General features: G+C 42.2%; 1 protein-coding gene across 8 annotated transcripts in view; it reads left to right on the forward strand.

Moving 5' to 3' along the window:
• mymx (myomixer) overlaps window positions 1-12,107 on the forward strand; it is a 42,583-nt gene extending 30,476 nt beyond the window's left edge. For 5 of the 8 annotated variants that reach the window (XM_080450294.1, XM_080450296.1, XM_080450295.1 and 2 more), the window contains 13 exons: window positions 336-519; window positions 1,931-2,092; window positions 2,608-2,985; window positions 3,473-3,592; window positions 5,290-7,311; window positions 7,585-7,722; window positions 8,287-8,361; window positions 8,444-8,530; window positions 8,634-8,725; window positions 9,084-9,169; window positions 9,276-9,449; window positions 10,092-10,238; window positions 10,969-12,107. In XM_080450294.1, coding sequence (XP_080306420.1) covers window positions 336-519; window positions 1,931-2,092; window positions 2,608-2,985; window positions 3,473-3,592; window positions 5,290-7,311; window positions 7,585-7,722; window positions 8,287-8,361; window positions 8,444-8,530; window positions 8,634-8,725; window positions 9,084-9,169; window positions 9,276-9,449; window positions 10,092-10,238; window positions 10,969-11,237 — 3,934 coding nt within the window. In that variant the 3' untranslated portion in view covers window positions 11,238-12,107. The remainder of the gene's footprint in view (window positions 1-335; window positions 520-1,930; window positions 2,093-2,607; window positions 2,986-3,472; window positions 3,593-5,289; window positions 7,312-7,584; window positions 7,723-8,286; window positions 8,362-8,443; window positions 8,531-8,633; window positions 8,726-9,083; window positions 9,170-9,275; window positions 9,450-10,091; window positions 10,239-10,968) is intronic. The other 3 variants (XM_080450300.1, XM_080450298.1, XM_080450301.1) reach the window with 3 other exon arrangements.
• Window positions 12,108-27,911: the final 15,804 nt, after the last annotated feature.

The following is a 27,911-nucleotide window of genomic DNA, read 5'->3' on the forward strand; positions in this document are numbered from 1 at the left end:
GGGGGATGACCCAGCCGCCAGCCCCCTCATGGGGGGTCATAGACACTTTCATAATCCCACTCCACTTCCGTAGAACATCTGCCCGATATATTCATGTAAAGAACAGGATGTTCTTGCTGTCGTGCCCCGGGGTCCTCCGGTGAAATATGTCATTTTTTTGTTGCTGTGCTGGGAAGGCCAGTGTTAGTATCCTGGGTCAGGCCTGTGTGACAAGGGTGTCTGTGCAGTCAGTGGATCTGGTTATTCTCATGTTTATTGTATGCATGGCTTTTCTCACACAACTCTCTTCTCCCGGGCCCCTCAAACACCCCCCCACCCCCCTCCCCCTTCCCCAGCTCGTGGACAGAAGATACCCGGTCGTGCATTTTCTCGGATACCGCTTTGCATCTTGGGAAAGACGGACAGGAGTCACTGGCTGCGAAGCTGGACCTGCAGATCGAGCAGAGGTTTGTGGAGTTTGATGAGCTGGCGGCCACAGGGAGAGACCTGCTGGACACAGAGCACCACCTGGCTGAGATGGTGAGAAGGTTCTACTCACTTCATGGTTCACAAGTTGATCTTCATTCATTTATTTTACTAGCGCTTTTGTGATATTATTATACTTGAACAATGATGTGAAGCAACAAAGTACATTTACTCAAGTACTGTACTTTGAGGTATTTTCACTTTCCTGGAGTATTTCCAATTTTCAGTACTTTTAATTCTACTCCACTACATCTCAGAGGCAAATCTCCACTACACTTGTTTGAAAGCTTTGCTTTGCAGATATAAATTATTATATTATAAAACAATTAACCACTTTTAGCCTATTTTATACCTGGGCCATTTGAAAATAGCCGATCTACAAGCTCACAACGCGTCGCATCGCGACGCGTTGTGAGCTTGTAGATCTGCTATTTTCAAACATTTTAGTACTTTTACTTTTGGTACTTTAAGTTTATTTTGATGCAAATACTTTTGTACTTTTACTCAAGTAACATTTTGAACACAGGTCTTTTACTTGTAACAGAGTATTATATTGTGGTATTGCTACTTTTACTTGAGTAAAATATTTGAGTACTTTTTCCACCACTGTATTTGAGTTAAGTCAATCAATCAATCAATCAATCAATCAATCAATCAACCAACCAACCAACCAACCAACCAACCAACCAACCAACCAACCAATCAATCAAACAAACACAAGCACCAACAACTTAAGAACAGGCTTTCTGCCTCGGGCGCTGTATTAATAGCACCTGCTGCTCCTAATAGTTAGGAGGGGTAACGTTAGAGAACACATTTCATGTATATGCTAATATACAGTGACAAATACCAGAAAACAACTGTTAGATTAATATTGCAGCTGTATCTACATATTTAATTGTTTAGTTTTTTCATGAATGAATGCCCTATTTAATTTTTTATTTGTCATATGGCAGTATCGCCCAAAAGTAGCGACCTTTTCTACAAGCTCTCTGTGAGCTTGGAGATCTGTTAATTTCACTATTTTATATTAGTTCAAAGAATTTGAGAAATCTTTACCTATAATAATAGGATCAGGTTGAAAGTTTCTGTGGGTTTCATAAATATTTTACCAATGGAAAGTATTAACTTACCGTATGAACTAAATAAATAATAACTATATTTTGATCTATTAGAACTAATCCGATTTTTTTTCCCCCATTGCCCCAAAAGTAAGGTAAAGTAAAGTTTTGGATATACTGTACAAGGTTTCCACCCGACAGTAACGATATTATATGACATAATTTATAAACAATTCGCCCTGTAAAATCCCTCCCATATACCCACACTCTCTTTCCTTCCCTCTAGTCTACCGCATGATTCACTTTAACACTGGAACAAATCAGACCTACAGGTAGAACAGGCCTCTTCCATCATCAGCCATCAAACCCCTGACATGCTGCTCCTTCCACATGATCTCCTGCAGGTCCGAGAGCGTATGGAGGAGCTGAGGAGCATGCTGGCATGGATCTCGGTGCACTGGAGGGCTCAGAAACAACAGTGGCTCCTCAAGACCAAGAGAGGGGAACCCTCCTCACATCAAGACAACATCTACTCAGAGACCACGGTCTGCACGCAACTCACACAGGTATAGATGAACATGGCAAGCCTTTTTGATCCATTAAGACCGGGGACGCTATTCAAAAATAGCAGATATACAAGCTCATAGCGCGGCACTCGTGCCGCGCTATGAGCTTGTCTTTCTTTTTTTAATCATGGAGAATTTGTGCAAGTCTTTGAATATGATATGTTTTAAAGCTAAAATGTTTAACTCCGATCTTTGCTTCTGGGGGGTGGGGGGGGTCCCTGGAACAACATGTTTTGAGATGGGTGCCCGCGGCCAAAATACATTATATCATTTTGGGGGTCCTTGACATGGAAAAGTTGGAGCACCACTGATATAGCAACATTCTGTTATAGGATTTAGAAAACATTTTTAGATGTTTTTGGCCCACGGACCCCCATCTCAAAATGTTTTGTTCCAGGGACCCCCCCAGAAGCAAAGATTGCATATCTTTGTGTTCATTGTTATAATAAAAACGTAAAATCTTTTAAGATAAAACACACACAAAAACCTCTCCCTTCTCTCATTCTTTCCTACAGAGTTCAACTCCTGACCCAGAGCCCTGCCGACCCCGCCAGTCCCCGGTACCGAGTGCCTGCGTGGACAACGCACAAAACGTGTCAGCGGGCGGCCAGCCGTCACCCGCCACGCTCGCTGAGCAGCAGGGCGACGAGCCAGCGGACGACGGCTACGAGGTCATGAACAGCATCGGCCCGCGGGGAGGAGGTGAAGCCACCTCTTCGGAGTCACCCAAGCCCCCCATTCTGGTCCTCAAAGACCCCAGTGCCCCTGCGTTGGGGGGCACGGTCAACCTCATCCTCAGCTTCGGAAACTCGGGGGACAGCCGCGTCGAGGTGTTAGAGTCCCCTCCCATGATGGAGGAGGTAGCTGAGGAGAGCTCTGAACCTGTTCACAGGGTGAGAGATGCATAGTATTACCTATTATGTGATCATTGCACTCTGGAAGACACTGTACACTTTTAACCTGGTGCCCCTATTTTGGGCTAAGTCGTTATAGGCTAAATCTTTCTAAAATAAAAATATTTTACAGATTAAACAATTTAAAAAAATCTTTACATGTTTTCCCAAAATAGCAGATCTACAAGCTCGCAATGTGTCAGGATGTAATGCGGTGTGAGCTTGAAGATTGAATAATTTCACTGTTAGTTGTATGACGAAGTATAGGGTGCTTAAACACTCTCACTTTTCACCTCAGGATTGAAAGTGAGATGTATCCATCATCACTTGTTGTTCCTGATGGAATGGCAACAGAATAATTTTATTTTCTTCATAAATGTGCTCCTCTTCTGGTGACTAGCCTCTCCCTTTGCTAGCCTCCCTCGTACTGTTCATTTCCCACTGTCTTGGCCCTTCATTTCTGCTTCTTTCCCATTTTCTTCCCTAGCCCACTGTGTCTCAATCTTCTGCCTGTAAAAGCTTTTGGAGGCGCTGCCAGGGGCTTTTGGAAAATACTTTGGGTAGTTTAAAGCGAAAGAGAAAGGTTTATCTGCAGAGTACAGACGAGGTAACGTTGTGCGGCGTGAGTTGGTGCTGCATGCTGCATCTCTATGAATATAGAGTGATGAGTTGCATGCTGGGTGTTGTTTTTCTTGCAGTGTGTGGTGGTGCAGGGGGGGTGGGGGGGGCATGCTTTACTAACTCTTGCCACTGGGTAGACCCAGGCTATGGTCTCCCTGTGGACGTTTTCAAACCATAATTCAGAACCAGCCATATATATATATATATATATATATATATATATATATATATATATATATATATATATATATATATATATTAAACTAGTAGATACCTTTAGCAATTGACATCAGAATCCTTTATGTTAATATGTTAATTTCTTCAAGTTAGCGTGGTTTTAAAATGGCTTTTTTAATTGGTCTGGCATAATCTGCCATACAACCCAGGCTGGCACCACACAGGGGGAATTACACAAGGCTTAAAAACCCAGTAAAACCTAATAAAACTCCACTTCAAAAGAGAGGTAATGGCACTGAAAACTATGATGTATATTTTGGACTTGTTATAGTTATTCTGAAGCCTACTCTGAAATGACATTTTTTTTTTTTTTTTTTTTTTGTACTTTCAACATTGTCTTCATGTTAAGGTACTCAGATGAATCTTCTCACAAAAACGTTCGGAAATTAAACCCTCAATGGGGAAACATTACTTTCTCCCAACATTGCACCTTGACCACATTCAACCTGGCATCACTATTGTGGTGGGAAAAAATAAATTAAAAAAATAATCATTTAACTTTTTATTTTTTTATTTGAAAAAATAGCAGATCTACAACGCGACACATTATGAGCTCATAGATTGTCTCTTTTTGCTATTTGTTGCTCGACGAAGTATAGGGCTTGAGTGGTTAAGAGGAGACAGAAGCGTTTCAAATTGAACGGTAGTGACGACATAGGCTCAGTCTGGCCTGCTGTGAACATGGACAGAAGCTCTCTCTCTTCTTTTTTGTGTCATTTTTGCTGCAGGGCCTCATGTAAGGCGGCTGTTGTTTGTCTGTCTCTCTCCGTGATGTGACCTCGACGCTCACTTCCCGTGAAAGTTCCCGCTCCAAAAAATATCTCACAGCAGACCCGGGGGCCTGGATTGGTAACACAGCCTCGGTCATTAGACAAGAGAACTGTTGCTGAACTTTCAAAGACAGGCCCCCAGACTGCATACTATGATTTATAGTCTGGGGCTGCCACGGCAACATGAGATTAGTCACAGAGTTGAAAGGTCAAGCCATTACAGCTGCATATGACGGCATGTTCAACCACATATGATTCTGATTAAGTCCCTGCAAGAGAAAGAGTACTATTGCAACCGTGTCTATTCCTCTAATTTTGTGTTCTTTTGTACATTCACTTCGCTGACTGTGTGATTTTCTTTCTTTTTTTTTGTTGAAGAAAAGCCGGTACATTGTGTGCTAAGATGTGTGATGTGCTTGTGTAGGAAACGAGAGCTGATGTGTGTCACTGGAAGGTAGCTGATTGTCGTAGTCATTTCTGCTCTTGTGTCATTATTCATCTGTAGCACATGTGAAAGGAAAACCAAGAAGCCTTTGTTTGTACAGAGGACTGAAGGGGCTTGGGCCTGCAGTCTCTCTGGGCTTTAAGCATCTGCAATAAAGCCTCTCGCCGTCTAAATGAAATAAGATGTCACACCCACGCACACGACTAATGCTCTTTCCCCTCCTTTCCGTAGGTAAGTACCTATTTGCACGTCAAGGATAACAACAACATGGCTCTGACCCCTGTGTATGAGAGTATCACGCTCCCCCGCCAGACCGCCCGCCCCGCTTCCTCCACCTCGGCCTCCTCCTCTCTGTCCCGGTTCTCCCCCTCGCCGCCGCCTCCCTCGCCGCACGCGCCCGCCGTGGCCTTCCACTCCCTGACGCGGAGCGGCAGCAGCTCCATCTTCAGCAGCCTGAAGAGGATGGGCAAGAAGCGCAAGTGGAAAAGAGACGCTCGCCGACACACCATACAGAAGATCATGGGGGTGGAGGAGCGTGGCGACGCCGCGGCACGACGCTGTGCCTGCGAGCCGGTCGTGTATGACACGCGAACGTGGCCACTCAAGGAGGGCAGGAGCAGAAAGAAGAAGTCCACGGGGAGTCCGGCCGGTGGGGACGGAGCAGAACTCTTGGCTTACATGAAGAATCCACTACTGAGGGACATTGATGTGGAGTGCTGCTCGGGAGAGGACAGCATTACCCCGTACGCGGAGTTTGAGGGCCCGTCCGTCATGCCCTCCGCGGGGCAATTAAGGAGCCACTGCAGGTTCCTCTCGTTGGGTTCCGTTCTGAGCTTTGACCTGCCCAAGGACGTGAGTCTCATCCCCAGCATCCAGGACATTATCACTATAGCTCCCCCGGAGGCCAAGAAAGGCAGCGTCACTCATCCCGACCAGCAAAGACAATCAGCCTTGACCTCATTCAAACAGACCCGTCCGCCTGCTCCTGCCACGCAGGGCAGCCCGGCGGCGGTCAGCGACACAGCAAGCCTTCCCGAAGCACACGCTCAGGTGGTTGTGGTGAAAGATCTGCCTCATTTGGATACGGGGCTCCGATCACCGACACCTCCTCCTTCCCTAGAGGAAGACGAGGATCAGACCGTACCTTGCGACGACCTGTCTAAGTTCAGCTGCTCCGGGATAATCAGTTTGCACGAGGAAAGAGATCAGGAGTGGGACTATCATGCAGATTACGATGCGAGGGAGCAGACCAGCCGACCATCCCGAGCACGTAGAGGCAGCCCTCTACACGTGAACCGAACCCACTGTTCCACTAAGACCGCACACGACTGCCTCAGTGTACACACGCTCGTTAAAGACTTAGACGGACACCAGTATCATCAGAGCGTTGGACCGCAAAGTGCACACGAAGAGAGCGCCGGCCTTCAGTCGGCACAGTGTTCGAGCCAGGCTTCTCACATGGTGGTGAACCTCAAGTCGACAATGAGCATCAGTGTTCGAGAGGACTCTGTAGACTCTGGGGTGTCCAGCTCTGGCAGCTTCATGCTGTGTACCGAGGCTCCATGCCCGGACAAACCCCATCCCAGGGGAGTGGTCGGGAGGCTGATGTCTCTGGAAGTGGGGGGTATAGTAGGGGACTGTTCAAAGGCGAGGACGAACACTTTGCCATCGTCGTCTCAATCTCCAGATTCAGCGGAGGCGGAAACGGAGCCCGTACACCCAGACCACCAGCAGTTTGAGGAGGTGGAAGAAGAGCTGGAGGACATCTGGAACCACACCAACAGCTACAGGCAGAGCATCTGCTCGGACATCATGTATCAACCCCACCCGGAAGGGGGCGTCACGCCACCAGAGCAGCCCGATGCCCCCTCCTCTGGCTCCCCGAAGTCACCCAGGGCCCAGACAGTGCTCTACAGGAACCTGATCACAGCCTCAGCACCCAACCTGCTGGTAGCCGAGTTTAAACTGCCATCCTCCATCCACAACTTGCTGGTTTGTGACAAAGAGCAGAGTCCAAAAGACCAACGGCGCCCTCTTCTGGCCAAAGGAGACAGGAGGTCCTGGGCAGCCTTTCCCAACAGGGACCAACCCTGCAAGCCTTCTTCTGTCGTGAACGAGACGGCATCTGACCCCGTGAAGCTGCCAAATGTTGAAGATAATGAAAGATACGTTTACCAATACAGAGAGGAGGAGGAAGAGGAGGAGGCAAAGGAGGTGGGGGTGGAGGTGGAGAAGCCTACAGGCTGTTGGAAGGTGAGGTTTACGTTTGACACACTCTCTGATGTCGTCATCTGTGCACACACCATATTTTATTCCACCTCACTTGCCTTGAGCAAATTTTTATGTAAGTATATCATGAAGTACACTGTAATAATTATGTGTAACCGAATTACAGTCATATTCTAAACTGTATTTTGGGGTCAGAAGCTTTTGTTACTCTATAATGTCCATTATGAATGCAGCAGGAATCCATGAATATGATTGGTGGACATGGTGACATTGGGATGACCTTGTTTTCCTCAACAGGACCAGTCAATGAGCTTGCTCTCAGTTCACATGGGTCTGGATGGGGTCTGTCAGCAGCAAAGGATGGGCTCAGAGAGCCTGGAGGACGTGGGGGAACAGTACCAACTGATGGCCACAGGGGGGCGATGTAACAGTATGGTGAGATTATAATTCTTATTTTTTAAGAATCACTGTACACATATATACCTGGTGCACATACGTGAAATTTGTCCTCTGCATTTACACATCCTATAACAACTAGGAGCAGCTGAGCAGCCATTCTACAGCGTTCAGGGAGCAATAGACCAATTATTTGTTTACCAACATTGAGACTGAACACACAGGTGATTGTTTCATGCAATCAATTCCCAACATAGGGTGCGTTCGGAAATACAGCAATGAGCGCACTGGCCAATACAAACTAATAGGCGAGTGCGCTCCGGTGCACAATTTTCGAACGCACCCTCGGTGCTGGACCTGCGCGCGCAATATTGGTTCTTATCGCTTGCAACCAGTGTGACGTCGTCTGTTAAGGGGTCTATTAGGGGTTAAGAGTCTCGCTCAGGGGCACACACACATCGACACACTGCTGGCCTGACAGAATCCCAGCAATATCCATGACGCTTGTACTGTAATGTACAGACCTCACTGAAATTAAAGATGAAAGCCTGTCAAATTGCTTGTTTAATGTAATACAGAGACTTCTCTTGTGTGTCCCTACAGAATGGAAAGCCTGAGCTCCAGTCTATGGAAGGAACCCTTGAGAGGAAACATAAGTTACAGCTGGGAGGAAAGAAGGTAAGAAGGCCTCCTTTCAATGTTTAAGTACAGCCAATAGTCAGAACAGTGAGAGTTTACAGCACCAATCTTATTTTCTCAGGCACAATCCCGCGCCTGGAATTCCTACCATGCCGTCCTATACAGACACACTCTGTGCTTTTACCAAGATAGAAAGGACACATTAAGGGTAGGTGGGAAAGGAACAACAAAGGAAGCTGAGTTGGGTGAATGCTGAAATTTGGTAAATGGTCAATACTCAATAACGGTCCATTTGTGTCGTGAACCCACAGAGTTCTGTATGTGGCCTGCCGCTAAACCTCATCGGAGCCGAGTGCACGCCGGTCCCAGAGTACACCAAAAGACCCAACTGCTTCAGTTTGCGGTGAGAACGCAAACAACCATAAACGCTGTACTGCACAGTACAATAAAACAAAAACAGACTAGAGTCTGTTTAAGTGGTCTTTTAAAGAACAAAGACAATGGAAGATAGAAATATCAGATATAGAAGTATTAACATATCATTATTGTAAAAACTTTTCTCAAATGTACCAATTTCTTCCAAAATGTCTCAAAATTCCCCCTGATTTTTTTTGCCACTTCGCCACAGGGGGCCACAGCCAGAGGCTCTGGCTATTTGGGGGTCCTTGGCATAGACAAGTTAGAAAAGCACTGTGCTAGACTGCTGCGGCGTATACCCGATGTCCTCGTGTCTGTGACAGCTGTTGTTTTCCGCCCTTCAGGTTGCGCGACGGTTCCGAATACTTGCTCAACGCCTGCTCACGCTTCATGATGAAGAAATGGATGTTAAAGTTACAAGCAAATGCTGGTATGTAACACGATTTATTCAATGCACTGTATTTAGGAATAGTCATCTGTATGCAAAAGTAATTGATTCATTTGATTCCCCCAAACCCCCCCCCCCCCACCAACAGGATTCAGTGAAGCTGTCCCTTCAATATCAAGTGTCTTCACTTCAACGTTTCCGAGGTGCAAAGCCGCCACAAGCACCGGCCAAGCTAAAGAGATTGTCGTCCTCACCAGAGATCACAGTCACACATTACACAGGGAGCGGTCTCTTATCTCATCTTCATACACAAGTTCCTGTGGTAAGAACTGTAAATATTCCAGTTTATTTGGCCTTTCAATCAGTAACAGTTACAATAAACAATTTGCTGGGGGAGAATGGGAATTAGGAGCAGTGGTCACTAGGGAGAGCAGTTAGGGGTTCAGGGAAACTTTTTGTTATTTTTTATTGTTGAGACATACTGTTGGTGGTACAGAGAAACAAGGGTTAGTTACCATTGTTGTTAACATATCACCATGATTATTTTTTACTTTTATGGGACATGACAAAACACAGACAGGACTGAACATGAGAAAAACAACAAAAAAGCTCAGGGAGGCCCTGACGGTTGGCGTAACCGTCTGGGCACACAGCGTGGCGTGGGTTCGACTCCCAATCCCGACTACCTTTGCTGCATCAGCCCCCCCCCCCCCATATCTCTCCCCATTTCCTGTCAGTCTACTTTCCTATCAATAAAGGCAGAAAAAGCCCCCTTTTTTTTTCTTCTTTTTTTTTACTCAGGGAAACTTTGTCACGTGGACCGGGTTCCCAGACGGCCTAGACTCTACCCATTCAGCTATGGCTGCTCACTTCACTGGTTCATTTTGTGTCCATCTGTCCTTTTGTTCTCTCTTTATCCTTCGATGCTCCTGCCATGCTCACTGTGTTTTTGTTCCACCTCTAGATGATGACTTTGGTAGCCTGAAGCAGACCATGACTCAGCGACTTTCCAAGGGCACCAGAGACACCAGCACTTCCTCCCCTCCCTCCTCTGCCTACAGCGGTCAGGACTGGCTCAGCAACAAGCGTCGGTCCCACTCATTCACCTCAGGTACATTTTCAACCACTGTACTGCCGCTTGTCATTATGCAGTAGGTGAAAACATTCGTGGATCTCGGGAACCAGTGGTGTGTCCTACCGTGTTACGCTGTATACACCGTATACAGTGCAGATTTCTTTGGAAAAAAAGCGTATACAGTCTAATAACCATTTCATCCATTGAAAACGCGATAGAGTATCGCGCATGTCGTGCAGGGAATAATTATCGTATACCCTCCAAAAAAACCTAGAACACACCACTGTCGGGAACCACATGGGAACGGCCATGGCTCCCATGGGGATCTTGGACTTCACGAGTGAATGCAGAATGTTATTTTATTATCAAACCACCTCATGCAAGGGGTACAAATTATGTGCAAATTGAAAGGGGTCAAAATAACCAAAGTTTACTTTGGAGGCAGTTGGACAACTGGGCTGCTGACGGGACCCAAACGTGCACGCACACACACGCACAAACAAACGCGCGCACACACACACACACACACACACACACACACACACACACACACACACACACACACACAAACAGTGGCCTTTCAATTATATCAGTGGGAAAGCTAAAATAGCAGACCTACAAGCTGCTATTTTCATGCAACAAAGTATAAATCAGGCTTAAAAACAACAACTGTATAACATATAGTGTATGTATCATCAACCACCATCTTTTGACCCATATGGTCCCAGTGAAACCAGTGAAACCATGTCATGTTTTATTCCAACAGCGACGTACCAGCGGATCAGGCCAGCGCCGCAGGCCCCTGGAAGCAGAGGGCAGGAGGTGGGCTCAAGCTACTCTGTGACTCTGGTTATAGGAGACAAGTCATCAAACAGTCCATCCGTCAGCGCTGAGCGCCCCCTGTTGGCCACCGCAGCAGGGTGGCAGCAGACCGCCTTCCAGGACTGCGCTCTGAGGAGCTATGCCAGCCTGCCACGGCCGCGCAACAAGTCCGTCTTCAAGAAGTTCTTTGGGAAAAAGGACGGACACCTCTGAGCTCTGGATGAGCTCTGAGAGGCCTGGTTTATACTTGGTTGCGTGCGGTGTTGCGCATCGAAAATATAAGATCTACAAGCTCACAACGTGTCACACCACGCAACGCGTTGTGAGCTTGTAGGTCGTCTAATTGTCGATGTGCAACGCGATGCGCACCCACGTATCAACCAGGAATCACGGTTTTGCAGATATATTTTGTAATGTGCAGTGCACAAAAAACATTGTTACTATATAGACTTTTATATTTATGTTTTGGCAGAGTTACCATGGTTTTATTTTTGTGTCATGTGTTGTTGTGTGTTATACGTTTTAAGAATTCAAGGGAAATAACACTTTTTCAAGTCATCATTCCTTTTAGATAATTTACACGAGTCTGTTCACATGATTTTCTTGATATATCTCTTGAGTGTAAAAGGAATAAGTTGTGTGCGTGTGCACTGTGTGGTTGTAGGTTTGACACATTTCCCCAACAATCTCAATTTATCAGCTGTAAAGTATTTTGAAGGTTGTAGGTTCTTATTGTATTCTATATCGCTTTATTGTTTGATAGACAGTTATGAACATACCCAAATCTACCCAAAGTAGACACTGCTTAGTGGATACGCTCAGTTGTCAGAATAACCTCATATAATTGACCAGGTATTGACCATACAGGATAATGTACTAATTTCACTAATGTGCAAATTTCCCCATTCCACTTATGCATGTATTACATGGTAATACATGCACCAAAAGATATTCTTACTCTATAACATTAATCAGCAGTTTGACACTGCTTGTGCTTATTATTGTTGTAATGTTGACACAATCTTTTATTGCTACTTTTAGAAAAGGATGGTCATATTCATAATAAAACGATTGAAATTGGCACCTAATGTCTGTGCGATATTATTCTGGAGTGTTTAATGTATTCATTCATTTGTTTTTGATTAGATCTTATTTTCTTTTGTCTGCGCAACTTTTGAAACAGAGAGTACAAAGGTTGAGATGACAGAGATGTTACAAGAGATTAAAAGGCAAGCATCTCGCCTGTTGACCAAAAACACATTCTATTGATGATAAAATTATAATAAAGACCATAATAATAATCTCCCTGACATGATATGGTGTCAGAATATAAAGAGTACGTTGTATGTTTAAACTGAAAACAGAAATTGGAGGATGCTATGGTACATTCAAGGCCTCGTTCCCAGGTGTCTTGAAAAGGACGCTTATGGAGTGACAGTCAATTATATTAGTAACTATTTAAAAATTATTCATGTGTAAAATAATATTCCCTTCTGTATGTGTTTTTTAAATAGAAAAATCTCACTTCTAAAATCGGCTCTGGGGACTGGTATCCATTGCGGTCCTATGTATTAAATTCATCAACATAGCATACAAAATTTACACAATAATACATGCCATCAACAAATACAAACACTATATGTACAAAAGAGATGGGAAAATGACATTTTTATTAAATTCATTACAATACAAATTTACTTTTGGTCTCCTGAATCGTCCTGATAGATGTTCTTTTAAGGCCAATTTTGAATAAACCAGTGTCACATGTCCTTTAATGGATGGTGTCAGGGCAGTAGTAGAATTTCTGTTCTAATTTTTTTTGGTACCAGATCATGGTCGCTCTGCTCCCTCTAGTGTTGTGGCTGTGGGTGTCACTCACTTTGGAGAAGTAGTTTGACAGGTATGAGGGTATTGTGTGTGTGTTTTCATAGAATTTACCTGGCCTTGTTGTGGTCCCAGTCATGGTTATTGCCTATTATAAAAAAAAGAAAACCACATATTTTCACCTAGAACATGCCCAAAATGGTGATGCCAGGTTCAAAGTGTTTAATAAGTCTTGCTCACAAAATAATTTGCTGCTGTCAGGTAGGAACCTCCTACTTCATCCTACAAGAGTCTTGAGTGCCCAAACCTTATGCATTTTCATACAAGACACCAAGAACAGCTGTAGTGGTCAAACCTTTCTCATTTTATTTCAACATTACAGGTTATCTTAAATACAGCCTTTCAACAAAAAAACAAATATGCTACGTTTGTTTTCTCTTCATGAATCATAACATGCAATTTTCCAAATATGAACTCTATATATTATAACATGTCGATTTCTCCTCGCTGTGGGAGGAGTGGGCCTTTAAAAGTGACCAACCGCTGGTCTCAGATGCAGAGACGGAGTGAAAAAAATAATATGTTCCTCAAGTTAGGAGGCAGCTGGGGGTCTAATAAAATAATGACACTTTTGCCCGTTGCACTGTATGTAACAGTGACTTCTCAATTGCTCAGGGAGGCCTTTAATGACCGCAAGGCACGTCGAGGTATGTATGTGTCGTGCATTCTCATGTTGAGCTTGCAGCATTGTTGATGAAGCTCAGCTAAAACACTTATGTCCTCTTTGTAGCTTTGATTGAATACTTTATTAACAGTTTGCAAAAGAAAAAAAGCACAGCAGCTGCTGTTGCCAATTTATTATCTACATCAACATACAACGGTCTGTTCTTGGTTGTTGTATTCGCCTCCCGCATGAGCCATTACAGCCATGAAAGTCCATCGCTTTATGTCTCCTCTCCTGTATTGCTCTCTCTGCTTCTTGGAGCATCTCGGTGGTGTAGTGGGTTTTTCCATTAACCTCCACCATCGACTCGATTTTCCCCAGCAGCTCAGTGACTTGAGAGGGATCCTGATCCTTGGTTTCGTTGTTGAAGACATGATAGCGACCATCATATTTGCTGATCAGTGCTTGTAGTTTTGGACTCCCTTTCAAAAAGTCTTCAACTGGTTTACCTTTAAGCAGGTCACCACCAGTGAAGAGAATCATGGTGTATTGGTTTGACATTTCACCAAATACCTCCTGAATCATTTCCACCGATTTCTGCTCCTCTTCTGAATGTTCGAATGTTCCCAGTCTGATCACAATCAGGAAAACATGGGGACCAGGGGCAGCAAAACACATACACTGTATGATCTCATTAATGACTTTGTGTTCACCAAATCTGGTGTTAAACAATCCTGGTGTGTCAACAACAGATACATTTCTACCATCAGCTACACCTCTGACCTTCTGACAGTTTATTGTCAGAGATTCAGCTCCAAATGCAGATTCAAATGCTTCACAACCCAGGATGGTGTTTCCAGCGGCGCTCTTTCCAACTCTAGTCATTCCAACCATCACCATCTGAAATTCTTCAATGATATGGAGGAAAAAAATCACACCCAGTGTGAAGAGAGTGGTGCCTTTCATGAGTTCATTTCATTAGTTACTTTTTACAGACTTTGATGACTTCAATGTATTTTTACTCATGTGTACGTGTTTTTACTCATTTTAACATATTTTAAGTATTTATACTCATTTTAAGTATTTTTACTCATTTTAAGTATTTTTACTCAGTTTAGGAACTTTAAAGTATCTTTACTAATATTTAAGTATTTTTACTCATTTTGAGTATTTTTACTCATTTTAAGTATTTTTACTCAAAAGTGTGTGTGTGTGTGTGTACTGTACTGTACTGTACTGTACTGTACTGTACTGTACGTACTGTACTGTACGGTCTGTACTGTACTGTACTGTACGGTCTGTACTGTACGGTCTGTACTGTACTATACTGTACTGTACTGTACGGTCTGTACTGTACTGTACTGTACGGTCTGTACTGTACTGTACTGTACTGTACGGTGTGTACTGTACCTGTACTGTACTGTACGGTCTGTACTGTACTGTACTGTACCTGTACCGTACGGTACTGTACTGTACTGTACTGTACTGTACTGTACTGTACTGTACTGTACTGTACTGTACGGTCTGTACTGTACTGTACTGTACGGTCTGTACTGTACTGTACCTGTACCTACCTGTACCTGTATGGTTGCATCTTTGTGTTGCAATCAGCCGCAGCTGTTGAGGCTGTGCTCAAACATACAGAGAGGCCGTGCTCATACGGACGGACGGACGGACACACAGACACACACCCAGACAAAGTCAGTCATTGGAGTGGCTAGCACCACTCAAAAAGAGGATATGATTATGGATGATAAACATTCTTAGTGAGTGTGTGTGTGTGTGTGTGTGTGTGTGTGTGTGTGTGTGTGTGTGTGTGTGTGTGTGTGTGTGTGTGTGTGTGTGTGTGTGTGTGTGTGTGTGTGTGTGTGTGTGTGTGTGTTTGAGGGAGTACCTACCTCTTGAATCCATTTCTCTCTTGTGTTTTTGTTACTCTGTAAGAGGGGGGTAGGATTATAAGAACAGATATTCATTTAAGACAGATGATGTTCTAAACTCAATCAGCAACAGTTGTTCATCATGTAATCAAATGGGCTGTAATAGACTCTTTATACTGTAAACAGGGGAGTCATTTTATAAGAGTGGTACTTCTTAAAAGTTACATATGCTCCAAATTAAAAAAAAAGATTAACAGATTGGCCTGTAGACCTTTTCCGTAATTTCTTTTTTTGTTATTTGGCGTATTGTCAATTTTGTTCATGTTAGCCTCGACAGACAACTATTGCAGGACATTTGACATGCATGATGATAAAGGATATAAAACCCTATACTCTCCTTCAAAACTACCCTAAAAGACTACCTTCAGGTGGCTACAATTTGAAACTGGCCCCTAAAAGTCATAACCTAACTTTTTACTGTACATATTTTTGTTTTTCTTCGTTTTCAATTCTAAACTGTTTATATGATGTTCTGCATATAAACATATACACATATCTGTCTGTCATTTAATGCCACTATGAATTGAGTCCAAAAGGACCTCATTTGAAACAAGCCATTAGGCTTTCATGGGCTTTTTAATCCTATTTAGTTGACCTTGTATTTAAACTGTACTTTCATGTGCTTTTTTCTGCAATCTTCATAATAAAGTATTCAATCAATCAATCAAGTATAGTAGAAAGTATACGGAACTTGACTGAGATTCCATCACTCACCTGAAGACAGGAAAAGTATTAGACGGCCCTCTTGACAATTATCTAGCCAGTCACACAAGCAATGCAACTAATTAGATCTCCCCTTGTAAAGGGTATTGGAGCAACGGAGTTAGCGGACACAACTCAGGCCTGTGTCTTTGATGGTTTTATTATACTAACATTACAAAACAATCATACTCTAACACTTCTAGGCCAATAGGTTATAAACCTAGGAAAGGAAACATAAACAACAACACAACAACAAATTACTGACATGAAATATACACACAAAACTGTAAAACATATCAGAAACACATTCATCGCCTCGTAAACACTCAATTCTTACCGTCAGTCGCTCGGAGCTCGCAATGGAAAATGACGAACGCAGAAAAACCCACCTTGTCAACTAACACTGATGCCGGCTGGACACTTCGTACTGATCAGTGAGCATCCACCCTATTTATTATGGGTTTGGTCTGTCTTAGATGACGCAACTCAGGCTCCACGTGTACACTCTCATGTGACATGTACAAAGTCCCCTGGTGTCAATAGTGTAGTCACAGCTGTAGCTTCTTAGAATTGCATTTGTACTTATTATGGCTGAATATCCTGAAACATTCTGAAAATAAGATACAGGAAGGCGCTAGTAGGCCACATGTGCATGCAGGTAACATGCCAATACAAACGCCACAGTTATATCATAATAATGGATTATTCTACATACATACATACATGTCTGTATGTATGTATATATACAATTTTAAGATTCATGGTAAAATTCACCAGGAGTCAAATTCAGTTCCATTTGAGATCTCAACTAATATTATCCTGTTAGACCTTCTTGAGGTCTCTTTGTCTCTCAGGTTCTTAGGATCTAAGAGCAAAAGTTCTTCTTAATCCTCTGGAGTCGGCCATACTAGCCCTGAAGAACAAGGACAGTCATTTTGTATTTTAAAACAAATGCATATACACTACATTGGCATGGACTGTAAACTTTTAAACTAATTTCTTTGGGAATTTTGTCTGATTCCCCAGGAAGAGAATAAATCACTTGATTATTTATTATGGTGGTATATGGGTTGGTGCTTTGTAGACACACAACCATAGAAATAACATAGATGACAGAATCAATAGGCCAACTTGTAGAATTTAAGTATAATCTGCTGTTGACAACTCAACATGGGTGTTAGATGGGTCTAGCTCTGTCCATTTTGACACGTGCAGGAATTAAAAGACCCTTGTTCCAGGCAACAAAAAAACCTGTTTCTGATAATATTTTAGGTGCGAAAAGGGCCATGCAGTTGCTCAGTATTGAATCATTTCATATTTACAATGGCTACCGTAGTTTAAAAGTTATCAGAATTCAGGAGCTCCCTTGCAGTAATTGGGAGTCTTTCGTTGCACATTGATGCTAGTAACCCTCAGGTACTAAACAAGCACTGAACCTTGATTCTGTCAATTGTTGATTGTGTTATTCTATGTGTTATTCTCTGATAAACTAAATAACACAATTCATTATTAAGGAAATATGTCTGCAGGCTGATCTTTTCATTATTTTTATTTGGAGCATTAACAAGGTGTTGATAATTGTAACTTTTAAGACGTGTCACTCTTATAACACGACTCCCCTGTTTACAGTAATGAAAACTGATACAAAAAAATACACAAACTGTGTATTGATTGCAGGGAAAGCCTACCAATGGAAATAAGTGTGATAAGTAAGTTATTGGGTAACAGTAACAACTCTCACATTTAGGCTTCACCTGCTTGGTTTGTGTGGAAACAAATAGTAGTTTGGAAAAAGTTACTGTGTGTCTTAACAACTCATTCACGGCTTATTTCAAGCTTGTTGATCCATATGCCACAGGCAGGAAAAATGAAAAAAAAAAGAAATTAAAAAAATTATTTTGAAAAAAAAAAAAAAAAGAATTGGTGACGTCAAAAGACGTCATTGGCACTAATGGCACACTGAAAACGGCCGTCAAAAGACGTCATTGGCACTCAATGATGGACAATACTTGAACTGAGTTTAGGATAATACAACATCACACAACTTCATGCCTCTGGGAAATTACATTGACATTACTCACTGATTTAGTAAACACTTATTTTATTGTCTCCGCCAGGCCGAAAGGCATGGCGGGAGAGTATGTTTTGCACCCTGTCCGTCCGTCCGTCCGTCCGTGTGTCCTGTCCGTCCGTTAGCAGCTAATCTCCGGCACTCTTGGCCCGGTCGTTGCGAAACTGTGCACACACACTCCCTCGATGCCAATTCAGAACCTCTGCCCCAAATCTTTCACATGGGCCTGTTATAGCACCACCAGGAGGCCGATTTGTGCAAAACCCATCTACAGATTTGATCCAAACGTCATGCATCGGTACACAGTATCTCTATAGTCATGTGACCAACCCGGATCTGTCCGATTTTCCAGATTCCATCCTCATTGGCTAAAGTTGTCTTCCAAAGTTTGCAGGATTTGTCCGTTTTGTACAAAATGCCTCAAATCACGAACGCAGCTTGCGATTTCCTTGAAATTTCACATGCACATTCCCACTAGGCCTAGGAAGAAATGCCACCCTTTTCACATTGGCCTGTTATAGCGCCACCAGCAGGTCTAATTTAGCAAAACAATTTATTTGAACAAAATGCCTCAAATGCATGCATGCTGTGTCCGATTGCCGTGAAAGGCCTAAGAAGAAATGCCACTCTTTTCACATTGGCCTATTATAGCGCCACCAGGAGGCCACAATAACGTACCTGACTTGGCGGAGACCTGTGCTCCGAGGAGCACTTTTTCTAGTTTTATTTTTCCTGTTTAACATTTCTCAATTATGCCTGTGGATATAACTGTCTATTTATTGTTCAGTATTTGATACTATATTGAATTGAGTTAGGTTATGGAATCTAAAGCTAGTTATTGATTTTGGATGATTTGTGTGGTAATGAAGCATATAGCCTACACTAATTATACGCTGAATGCTGTTCATGTATGTTTTTGTAATAGCTTGTTTAATTAGAACTTTGTTGATCAATAGATTTTCACATAAAATCAACACTGCCATACATTGGTTGTCAATGGCCATCATAGACAAACTACAATTGCACAGTTCCTTTTTTTGTCAAAGTAGAGTCCCCCTAGTTGGACATTCTCATCATGAATACATGATACTTGGTAAATGGTGCATTTATATAGCGCTTTTATCTAAAGCACTTTACATAGATTGTGCATTACATTCACCCATTCACACACATTCATACACCGATGGCGGAGGAAACCATGCAAGGCACCAACCTGCTCATCGGGAGCAATTAGGGGTTCAGCGTCTTGCTCAAGGACACTTTAACAGTAACTCTTCTGGGGGAGCCCGGGATCGAACTGGAAATCTCACGGCTTCCATCCGGCCGCTCTACCGGCCACTCTACCCCTGAATCAATCAAATCTTCTTCCTCAACAACTTCTGCTCCATTTTGTCCCTTTTTTAGCCTATAACTAACTATGAGTTGTTTTATTTCCTTTCCAAACTCTTCGTGCAGTTTACCAAAGTCCTCCATAGCTTCTGTTCCAAACACAGAACAATCCCCCTGGTGTAGGGCGGGACCATTAACAGGCACCACATTTGCATTTCTCTTGGGACATTTGCATGTTCTCTTGAGTAAGGATTGGCGTTTCAGTTTGACTATTGGCTGAGAGGAAATGGGTGGAGCATGAAGTATTAGTAGGGAGCCAGCGCTGGGTGCCTGGCCCATTCCTGGTCCTGGGTTCTGCAGTGGTGTTGACATGCCTGGCCCTGGGCTCAACCGAGTCATAGAATGTGGTACTTGCTGCGTGCTGCCACTCGACATGACTGGACTCCCAGACAGACCACCGGCAGAAAATGTAATACTTGATTAACTAACTGCAACAAATCCAGTGTCAGTCTGATCTGTAGTGGATGGAAAAGAAGAATATCTATAGATTTGCGATCTCATCATGATTTCTATAAGACGGTATTGAAGGTAAGTAAAATGTTGTAATTTGTACCACACATAGGTGATTCAACTTCAAAGGGGACACACGCCCATGTCTACATTTGTCCCCAGTCTGTAGGATACAGATTTGTTTGTGTCTGTAAGTGACCAGTAATTATGATACTTGAAAAAGTATACTAAATTATTTATAATTTGCTACAATCATTATTATAAAGCATTATGCGTATTTATGAGTTCTCATACAGTGTTATAAGCAGATTATAGTGCATTTTAAAGTTTACTGTATAAGGTATTATAGACAGGATTCATAGGAAGTGTCACCAGTTAGGTCACACTTTCTCATCTGCATGTCACGAAAAGATATAAGAGTGTCTTACCTGTTTCAATGTTGAAATCCTGATGTAGGTCTGGAGAGACAGAGGAAGTATTAAGACAGGCTATGACGTTTCATCAACAAGGACCAGCTCACTCACTCTGACATATCTCTGGTGTCTCCCTGTCTTTTTATATATTTCAGTGTGCAATTCCTTCAATGGGGGAAGTCACAAGTCAGATATCTATCTCTATTGTTTACATGAAGAGAGGACGTTAATTATAAATGCTCTGAAGGGATCATGTGACCTGATTAAGAAAAGTTACATTTGCATCATTGAGAGAGGGAAGACAACAGCAAAAGAGGATTGATCTAATCAAGGTTCAAGAGTTAACTACTGTATCTTCATAGTTCCATTTATTTGGATATACATTACTATGACTATGATATACTATACATATATATATATAGGTATACATATTGAACTCTTGGTTCAATAAAACCCTAAAGTCCAGTTTATAGACGACATACACAGAAATTACCGTTCACATGCGCAAGGCATCTTTATTGACAAACAAGGGCGATTCCCTCTATAATATGTGAATAAAAGAACAGCAAATTAATGATATTTAAACAATACGACCTGATATATCACGAAGGCAATTCGTTCCACATCACAGTCTGCATGCAAACAAGCGTTCGGTTGAGCGCCTGGAGAATTCTGAAGTTCTTATCTATTACATTCAGTTTATCAACGCTGTGGCTATCAAGGCCTTCCTTCTTACTGGAGCACAGCTACTGTGCTCCACACTCTATAAAGTATAGGTTGACGGCCCAAGGTTCCACAATAGACCATCAACATACATAAATACACACGCACTCACGCACACACACACCCACACACCCATCATCATCATCGGCGGTCACTCCCTTGTGGGTCTTCAGGTGGGCATAGAGGCCGATTCTGGACCCGATTATTCTTGTGCAGTGTTTTCCTCACGGACAAGGTTTCTCCAGGTCGCCCTGTCTGTTGCCATGTCTTACCAAGATTTAAGGTCTATGTGGCACTTCCTCATGGTTGTCTTAATGTTATCCTTAAACCTCTTCTTTTGGCCTCCAGGGGCCCGTTTCCCTTTAACTAGCTGGGAATAAAAGAACACACACACACACACACACACACACACACACACACACACACACACACACACACACACACACACACACACACACACACACACACACACACACACAATTTTAAGATTCATGGTAAAATTCACCAGGAGTCAAATTCAGTTCTTCTTGATGAGTCTTAATCCTCTGGAGTCGGCCATACCAGCCCTGAAGAACAAGGACAGTTATTTTGTATTTTAAAACAAATTCATACACAACATTGGCATGGACTTTAAACTTTTAACTAATTTCTTTGGGAATTCTGTCTGATTCCCAGCCAGGAAGAGACTAAATCACTTGATTATTATGGTGGTATATGGGTTGGTGCTTTGTAAACATACACAACCATAGAAATAACATAGATGACAGAATCAATAGGCCAACGTGTAGAATTTAAGTATAATCTGCTGTTGACAACTCAACATGGGTGTTAGATGGGTCTAGCTCTGTCCATTTTGACACATGCAGGAATCAAAAGACCCTTGTTTTAGGCAGCAACATTTTTCTGATAATATTTTAGGTGCGAAAAGGGCCATGCAGTTGCTCAGTATTGAATCATTTCATATTTACAATGGCTATCGTAGTTTAAAAGTTTATCAGAATGCAGAAGCTCCCTTGCAGTAATTGGGAGTCTTTCGTTGCACATTGATGCTAGTAACCCTCAGGTACTAAACAAGCACTGAACCTTGATTCTGTCAATTGTTGTTTGTGTTATTCTATGTGTTATTCTCTGATAAACTAAATAACACAATTCATTATTAAGGAAATATGTCTGCAGGCTGATTTTTTCGTTATTTTTATTTGGAGCATTAACGAGGTGTTGATAATTGTAATTTTTAAGACGTGTCACTCTTATAACACAACTCCCCTGTTTACAGTATAAAGAGTCTATTGCAGCCCATTTGATTATGTGATGAAAAACTGTTGCTATAGACTGTGTTTTGAACATCATCTGTCTTCATATACAGATCCTTTATACAGTAATGATGCCAATCACCCCCTCTCTCCAAACGTCATGCATCGGTACACAGTATCTCTATAGTCATGTGACCAACCCGGATCTGTCCGATTTTCCAGATTCCATCCTCATTGGCTAAAGTTGTCTTCCAAAGTTTGCAGGATTTGTCCGTTTTGTACAAAATGCCTCAAATCACGAACGCAGCTTGCGATTTCCTTGAAATTTCACATGCACATTCCCACTAGGCCTAGGAAGAAATGCCACCCTTTTCACATTGGCCTGTTATAGCGCCACCAGCAGGTCTAATTTAGCAAAACAATTTATTTGAACAAAATGCCTCAAATGCATGCATGCTGTGTCCGATTGCCGTGAAAGGCCTAAGAAGAAATGCCACTCTTTTCACATTGGCCTATTATAGCGCCACCAGGAGGCCACAATAACGTACCTGACTTGGCGGAGACCTGTGCTCCGAGGAGCACTTTTTCTAGTTTTATTTTTCCTGTTTAACATTTCTCAATTATGCCTGTGGATATAACTGTCTATTTATTGTTCAGTATTTGATACTATATTGAATTGAGTTAGGTTATGGAATCTAAAGCTAGTTATTGATTTTGGATGATTTGTGTGGTAATGAAGCATATAGCCTACACTAATTATACGCTGAATGCTGTTCATGTATGTTTTTGTAATAGCTTGTTTAATTAGAACTTTGTTGATCAATAGATTTTCACATAAAATCAACACTGCCATACATTGGTTGTCAATGGCCATCATAGACAAACTACAATTGCACAGTTCCTTTTTTTGTCAAAGTAGAGTCCCCCTAGTTGGACATTCTCATCATGAATACATGATACTTGGTAAATGGTGCATTTATATAGCGCTTTTATCTAAAGCACTTTACATAGATTGTGCATTACATTCACCCATTCACACACATTCATACACCGATGGCGGAGGAAACCATGCAAGGCACCAACCTGCTCATCGGGAGCAATTAGGGGTTCAGCGTCTTGCTCAAGGACACTTTAACAGTAACTCTTCTGGGGGAGCCCGGGATCGAACTGGAAATCTCACGGCTTCCATCCGGCCGCTCTACCGGCCACTCTACCCCTGAATCAATCAAATCTTCTTCCTCAACAACTTCTGCTCCATTTTGTCCCTTTTTTAGCCTATAACTAACTATGAGTTGTTTTATTTCCTTTCCAAACTCTTCGTGCAGTTTACCAAAGTCCTCCATAGCTTCTGTTCCAAACACAGAACAATCCCCCTGGTGTAGGGCGGGACCATTAACAGGCACCACATTTGCATTTCTCTTGGGACATTTGCATGTTCTCTTGAGTAAGGATTGGCGTTTCAGTTTGACTATTGGCTGAGAGGAAATGGGTGGAGCATGAAGTATTAGTAGGGAGCCAGCGCTGGGTGCCTGGCCCATTCCTGGTCCTGGGTTCTGCAGTGGTGTTGACATGCCTGGCCCTGGGCTCAACCGAGTCATAGAATGTGGTACTTGCTGCGTGCTGCCACTCGACATGACTGGACTCCCAGACAGACCACCGGCAGAAAATGTAATACTTGATTAACTAACTGCAACAAATCCAGTGTCAGTCTGATCTGTAGTGGATGGAAAAGAAGAATATCTATAGATTTGCGATCTCATCATGATTTCTATAAGACGGTATTGAAGGTAAGTAAAATGTTGTAATTTGTACCACACATAGGTGATTCAACTTCAAAGGGGACACACGCCCATGTCTACATTTGTCCCCAGTCTGTAGGATACAGATTTGTTTGTGTCTGTAAGTGACCAGTAATTATGATACTTGAAAAAGTATACTAAATTATTTATAATTTGCTACAATCATTATTATAAAGCATTATGCGTATTTATGAGTTCTCATACAGTGTTATAAGCAGATTATAGTGCATTTTAAAGTTTACTGTATAAGGTATTATAGACAGGATTCATAGGAAGTGTCACCAGTTAGGTCACACTTTCTCATCTGCATGTCACGAAAAGATATAAGAGTGTCTTACCTGTTTCAATGTTGAAATCCTGATGTAGGTCTGGAGAGACAGAGGAAGTATTAAGACAGGCTATGACGTTTCATCAACAAGGACCAGCTCACTCACTCTGACATATCTCTGGTGTCTCCCTGTCTTTTTATATATTTCAGTGTGCAATTCCTTCAATGGGGGAAGTCACAAGTCAGATATCTATCTCTATTGTTTACATGAAGAGAGGACGTTAATTATAAATGCTCTGAAGGGATCATGTGACCTGATTAAGAAAAGTTACATTTGCATCATTGAGAGAGGGAAGACAACAGCAAAAGAGGATTGATCTAATCAAGGTTCAAGAGTTAACTACTGTATCTTCATAGTTCCATTTATTTGGATATACATTACTATGACTATGATATACTATACATATATATATATAGGTATACATATTGAACTCTTGGTTCAATAAAACCCTAAAGTCCAGTTTATAGACGACATACACAGAAATTACCGTTCACATGCGCAAGGCATCTTTATTGACAAACAAGGGCGATTCCCTCTATAATATGTGAATAAAAGAACAGCAAATTAATGATATTTAAACAATACGACCTGATATATCACGAAGGCAATTCGTTCCACATCACAGTCTGCATGCAAACAAGCGTTCGGTTGAGCGCCTGGAGAATTCTGAAGTTCTTATCTATTACATTCAGTTTATCAACGCTGTGGCTATCAAGGCCTTCCTTCTTACTGGAGCACAGCTACTGTGCTCCACACTCTATAAAGTATAGGTTGACGGCCCAAGGTTCCACAATAGACCATCAACATACATAAATACACACGCACTCACGCACACACACACCCACACACCCATCATCATCATCGGCGGTCACTCCCTTGTGGGTCTTCAGGTGGGCATAGAGGCCGATTCTGGACCCGATTATTCTTGTGCAGTGTTTTCCTCACGGACAAGGTTTCTCCAGGTCGCCCTGTCTGTTGCCATGTCTTACCAAGATTTAAGGTCTATGTGGCACTTCCTCATGGTTGTCTTAATGTTATCCTTAAACCTCTTCTTTTGGCCTCCAGGGGCCCGTTTCCCTTTAACTAGCTGGGAATAAAAGAACACACACACACACACACACACACACACACACACACACACACACACACACACACACACACACACACACACACACACACACACACACACACAATTTTAAGATTCATGGTAAAATTCACCAGGAGTCAAATTCAGTTCTTCTTGATGAGTCTTAATCCTCTGGAGTCGGCCATACCAGCCCTGAAGAACAAGGACAGTTATTTTGTATTTTAAAACAAATTCATACACAACATTGGCATGGACTTTAAACTTTTAACTAATTTCTTTGGGAATTCTGTCTGATTCCCAGCCAGGAAGAGACTAAATCACTTGATTATTATGGTGGTATATGGGTTGGTGCTTTGTAAACATACACAACCATAGAAATAACATAGATGACAGAATCAATAGGCCAACGTGTAGAATTTAAGTATAATCTGCTGTTGACAACTCAACATGGGTGTTAGATGGGTCTAGCTCTGTCCATTTTGACACATGCAGGAATCAAAAGACCCTTGTTTTAGGCAGCAACATTTTTCTGATAATATTTTAGGTGCGAAAAGGGCCATGCAGTTGCTCAGTATTGAATCATTTCATATTTACAATGGCTATCGTAGTTTAAAAGTTTATCAGAATGCAGAAGCTCCCTTGCAGTAATTGGGAGTCTTTCGTTGCACATTGATGCTAGTAACCCTCAGGTACTAAACAAGCACTGAACCTTGATTCTGTCAATTGTTGTTTGTGTTATTCTATGTGTTATTCTCTGATAAACTAAATAACACAATTCATTATTAAGGAAATATGTCTGCAGGCTGATTTTTTCGTTATTTTTATTTGGAGCATTAACGAGGTGTTGATAATTGTAATTTTTAAGACGTGTCACTCTTATAACACAACTCCCCTGTTTACAGTATAAAGAGTCTATTGCAGCCCATTTGATTATGTGATGAAAAACTGTTGCTATAGACTGTGTTTTGAACATCATCTGTCTTCATATACAGATCCTTTATACAGTAATGATGCCAATCACCCCCTCTCTCCAAACGTCATGCATCGGTACACAGTATCTCTATAGTCATGTGACCAACCCGGATCTGTCCGATTTTCCAGATTCCATCCTCATTGGCTAAAGTTGTCTTCCAAAGTTTGCAGGATTTGTCCGTTTTGTACAAAATGCCTCAAATCACGAACGCAGCTTGCGATTTCCTTGAAATTTCACATGCACATTCCCACTAGGCCTAGGAAGAAATGCCACCCTTTTCACATTGGCCTGTTATAGCGCCACCAGCAGGTCTAATTTAGCAAAACAATTTATTTGAACAAAATGCCTCAAATGCATGCATGCTGTGTCCGATTGCCGTGAAAGGCCTAAGAAGAAATGCCACTCTTTTCACATTGGCCTATTATAGCGCCACCAGGAGGCCACAATAACGTACCTGACTTGGCGGAGACCTGTGCTCCGAGGAGCACTTTTTCTAGTTTTATTTTTCCTGTTTAACATTTCTCAATTATGCCTGTGGATATAACTGTCTATTTATTGTTCAGTATTTGATACTATATTGAATTGAGTTAGGTTATGGAATCTAAAGCTAGTTATTGATTTTGGATGATTTGTGTGGTAATGAAGCATATAGCCTACACTAATTATACGCTGAATGCTGTTCATGTATGTTTTTGTAATAGCTTGTTTAATTAGAACTTTGTTGATCAATAGATTTTCACATAAAATCAACACTGCCATACATTGGTTGTCAATGGCCATCATAGACAAACTACAATTGCACAGTTCCTTTTTTTGTCAAAGTAGAGTCCCCCTAGTTGGACATTCTCATCATGAATACATGATACTTGGTAAATGGTGCATTTATATAGCGCTTTTATCTAAAGCACTTTACATAGATTGTGCATTACATTCACCCATTCACACACATTCATACACCGATGGCGGAGGAAACCATGCAAGGCACCAACCTGCTCATCGGGAGCAATTAGGGGTTCAGCGTCTTGCTCAAGGACACTTTAACAGTAACTCTTCTGGGGGAGCCCGGGATCGAACTGGAAATCTCACGGCTTCCATCCGGCCGCTCTACCGGCCACTCTACCCCTGAATCAATCAAATCTTCTTCCTCAACAACTTCTGCTCCATTTTGTCCCTTTTTTAGCCTATAACTAACTATGAGTTGTTTTATTTCCTTTCCAAACTCTTCGTGCAGTTTACCAAAGTCCTCCATAGCTTCTGTTCCAAACACAGAACA

The sequence above is a fragment of the Gymnoscopelus braueri genome, assembly GCF_963280865.1.
Source record: "Gymnoscopelus braueri genome assembly, chromosome: 14".
Lineage (NCBI taxonomy): Eukaryota > Metazoa > Chordata > Actinopteri > Myctophiformes > Myctophidae > Gymnoscopelus > Gymnoscopelus braueri.